This window comes from Anoplophora glabripennis, unplaced genomic scaffold (genome assembly GCF_000390285.2).
Source record: "Anoplophora glabripennis isolate ALB-LARVAE unplaced genomic scaffold, Agla_2.0 scaffold989, whole genome shotgun sequence".
NCBI classification, from domain to species: domain Eukaryota; kingdom Metazoa; phylum Arthropoda; class Insecta; order Coleoptera; family Cerambycidae; genus Anoplophora; species Anoplophora glabripennis.
In genome coordinates this window covers 64,587-69,156 of record NW_019417467.1, presented here as the reverse complement: position 1 = coordinate 69,156, position 4,570 = coordinate 64,587, and the positions used below count along the sequence as shown (strand labels likewise).

General features: G+C 33.3%; 1 protein-coding gene across 1 annotated transcript in view; it reads right to left on the bottom strand.

Moving 5' to 3' along the window:
• LOC108912611 (UDP-glucuronosyltransferase 2B15-like) overlaps positions 1–3,546 on the bottom strand; it is a 22,230-nt gene extending 18,684 nt beyond the window's left edge. Inside the window, exon 1 of the mRNA XM_018717889.1 lies at positions 3,277–3,546. Coding sequence (XP_018573405.1) covers positions 3,277–3,511 — 235 coding nt within the window. The 5' untranslated portion in view covers positions 3,512–3,546. The remainder of the gene's footprint in view (positions 1–3,276) is intronic.
• Positions 3,547–4,570: the final 1,024 nt, after the last annotated feature.

Genomic DNA, 4,570 nt, shown 5'->3' with positions numbered 1-4,570 from the left:
TATATATATCTTTTTCTCTTATTATTAAAATTTCGGAAAAATTCCGAGTAACTTAATTATATTACAATAATTATTAATTATAAGATTTTACCAGTAAAAAATTGTCCACCCAACGTGATCACGTGCGGTTTACATTACGTATTTTATATTCATGTCATTTATTTTGTTCTTGATATGATGTAAATATATATCCTTCTTTTTTATACTTGTCTAGTATATTAAACTCACGTCACGGTTCCATTATTCTACCTTACCGTTTTACATAATTTGGTACCTATATATATATTTTTTTTACTATTCCTTAGAATTAGTAACCGAATTCTAAGCCACGTTTAACCCTAGGGTAAACGGTTACTGGCGCCCTCAACTTAATTAACTGGTCCAAACGTTACCACACGACCAGCTCCGGCTGTAGTTAGCCTAGGGGTTAATAGTGCTTCTTTACCACCAAGGACCAATCACCATCAGGGAAGGGCACAGGTAGGTTCCCGGCCCTCACCAGGAAAAATGGAAGGTAGCAATACGTCTGTAAATTGCACAAGTACATCATATCGCAGTAAATGATGGGGAGAAGTGAAACTAATTCTGTTGTTTAAGTCATAATTGACTGCTCTGTGGTTAACACCTGTGCTTCACAATGGTAACGTTGAAGTTTTAACAGCCGAAGCTGCACTTTGGGATTACTTCCACCAAAATCTAAAAAAAATATGTCAAGAAATATTCGTTATTCAAAGCTTCCAAGACCGCAAATGCAATATAAACGAACACGGAAAAAGTTTTCCTATTGTATTTTTTATAAAAGGTTGGTGATCAAATTGTTAATACGTTAATAAATTGCAATCTGTAGTACATCGTTTAGTCATTCAATGGTCAAATCTACGTTGGACGTCTACAAAAATGAAGTTATTAGCAAATATTACAAGCTAATTGCTTATACATAAAAGAGAAGCACATTGCATACACAGTCAAAAAATCCTCGGTTCCTTCAAGAATCGAAATTATCAAATTTCTTGTAAACACACACTTTATTGATACGTTTTTTACTTATTCAAAAATTTTTTACTAAATTATTATTTTTTGTTTAAGTGCCTACTGTTTCTGATGTTGCTGGTAAGTGCAGATGTGACGAACTAGTGAAGATGTGCATATAGAATATAGAAGAAAAAAAGTGATATTCTAGTAGTTCTCTGGATCTCCCAGTCACAAAAATTAGATGTTTAATTTAGCCCAATATAGCTGTATCAGCCGATTGTTTGTCAATGTATTTGTCAATGAAAATGTACTGTTGACCTAGGTGTTGACACGTTCGGAAAAGTACTACTACAAATATTGCCATCACTGAAAGAAATGGGCTTATTAAACTGTTTATCTAGAATAATGTGTATAGCGCATATTAAAACTTTTATAACCAATATACAACTTTTATTAAAAAAAAAGCAATCATCTCCATACTCCTTATTCAATGAGTTTAACTGAAAGGTGCTTAATACACCTTATGCATCTATGAAATAAAGGTTATAATGAATTACTTATACATTATTAGGTGTTATAGACTTTATATTCCAGTTGTATAGTAGGGAAGATTTGTTGTATAAAGACCAGTATCCGAATTTGTATATAACAATTGTATTAACAGAATTATTCGTTCTTATACTGAATATGTTTCCGTTTTTAACGTGTAAAACGCATCTTATAATGGTTAAGTGATCGTCACCTCTCGGTGCATAATCGGTTATGATCGTTGTTAAGTTATATTCATAGTCTTGTAATAATAATCATATGTCAGACCCGAGAGCGAAGTGCGCCGACTCAATAAGAAACCTGGCTATTCCAGCCGCTGATTTAGGGTTCGCCGCACGAGCTCATCCCTTCTAAGATTTCAGTAGCATGCTATGCATGAAGCAGAACGGTACTCAACTATCTTATACAGTCCACTTTTATTGTCCATACATGTTCAATCATTGTCAAAATAAACACACAAAACCACAACGTCTTTATTATCTTTACTCAAGAAGAGAAAATACAACAATCGTAAAATTTCCGACAGTCCGCTGTGCATCGACTTACACACGTCTAGTTTGATGAAAATGGACAGTATATGCACATGTTTTGTGGGATACATGATCATATCGCGTTGTGTGAAATGGAAAATTATTATGTAAGTATCTAACTGTTTTATGGCTTGTAATTGTTTTGTTTTTTCAAATGTAAATCTTGTCTAAATCTTAAAAATTATTATTTTGTAGGTCCTATTAGAAATCGCTGATGTTAAGTTTTACATAAGATGGAGGAACAGAAGGTTAACGGTGACAAAGAAGAGCATGGGTATAAAGTCAATCAACCAGAGGAAATAAAATTATATGGAAAGAAGCTCAACCTTTCTGGGGATGCTTCATTCTTAAGGTGGAAGAGTTATAGTGCAAATTCTCATGTAATACAAGAAAATACGGGTGCATCGTTGCTAAGAAAATAAACTGGACAGTTTTGGGAGCGATTTGTCATCATTTTTAATGCTTAAAAGTATGTTTTATGTATGTTTACATTAGAACCTTAGCTTGTAATTACAGTTATCCAATAAAATTTCTGAAAACTTAATGTCATATGTTTTTAACTCATACAGAGTATACAACAGTTTAATACATTTATTATTATAAAACTTATAACCAGTACTAGATGTTCTAATAACGATATGGAACACTTTAATAACAGTTATTGCTATTATTTCGTAAAGGGTATAAAAAACGTTGTATACTAGTTATACAATAATTTAATAAAGAATAAGGTTTATAGTCACTATACAACTGTGCTAGCAATACGCGTTTTATATCCAATATTCACCCGTTTAACTGTCACATATAGTATACAATGGTCTTATAATGGCATATAGAATTCTTTCAGTGCAGATAACTGAAACTAAAAAATCCAGAAATTTAACATAACAAAATATTTTCCTCCTACTATTGTTATAGCCTTGTCCGTGGAAGGGGACTCACTTATTGGTTCTACCAAAAACCTAATTTCTTAGAGAACTGATTTGGTGACAATTTTTATATAATAGATTTAAATACTGACTTAAATATGCTAGTCTAAAGTCTAGTCTAAAATATCATAACAGTTAAGGTTTAATTTTGTAATTATGTCTTATCTTACATACCTATTCAAGATATAGATACTTTTTTGTAAATACTAATATCTATCCTTATATAACAATGTTTTATGTGCAGAAAAAAATGAATTTAAGAAAATAATACTAAACAAAATTATAAATACACTTACTGTGAAGATCTTCTAAAAAACCATCTAAAACAATATCCTTGTAGTTGGGAATTGGGTTCTTGAGTGGATAGGCACTCACCATGGTAACCTCATGACCCCTTTCAGCCAATTTCTTCAGTATCACCTCACCCATTATCTGATGGCTTTTGCCAGGGTGGCTGTAGATTCCTAGTACTTTCTTGGATTCTGTGCATGCTGCCACTGCGAGAATAGTAATTATAATTACGGAACGCATGTTTGGTGTGTCAGTGCAACAAGTCAATAACTCTGTTTTTTTATATAGGTACATCCTACGTTATCTCTTATCACTTTTAGCTGTTATCAATACGTTTACTATGCAATCTTCAAGATGTATTAAATTATATTTATCACTCATAGTACTTCCAGATTGTCTACCAAATTAATAAACGAGTACGAAATATGATACTTCAATTAAAGTATGCATGGAAAAGATTAAATTTCAGAACTGTAGTACCTCGTGACTTTTTTTGATATTTAAATGAAAATCGGTGTAGATCGTTAACTAATCATTGCAATACATTAGTTCAGGGATGCACATACCGCGGCCCGCTGTCGATGTTTATGCGGCCCGCCAACGAATTTTAAGTATTCTACTCGCCGCGCTCCGGTCCAAGCATATTATTACGAGACTAGAAATCTGTTGCATCAACTAGATTACAGATTCGCGAAACACGTCGATCCCCGAACAAAGTGGATGGTTCTCGATGTTTGGTAACTCGTATAAATACGACGCATCGCCGGCTACCGGGGCAGTTAAGTTTTGACTACGGATAAGCGAACGTTATACTGTTTGAGAACTGTAATCTGTGACGAGTAAATATTTCGTCGTTCGAACTTGGCTTTTACCGACTGTAACATATAATATTAATTTTGATATGGATAAACCAGGCCCCAGTAAGAAACGTAGTCGTAAGGTTGAAGATGAAAATCGACAGTTTCATGATATTTGGACCGAAAAATACTTTTTTATTTCATCGCATAACAAAATTGTCTGTTTAATATGCAAGAGTAGTGTTTCTATTCCGAAGGAATATAATGTGAAAAGGCACTATGAAACCCAGCATCCAACTTTTACCAAATTAACTGGCGAAAATCGAACGCAAAGAATTTCCACTTTACAACGGGAACTAATAGGCCAGCAATCTATGTTTACAAAACCAATTCAAGATGCTGAAACAGCCACTGAAGTTAGCTTTGAAATATCTCGAATAATAGCGAAAACTTGTCGGCCTTTTAAAGATGGTGAGTTTGTTAAGCAATGTTTGGATATCGC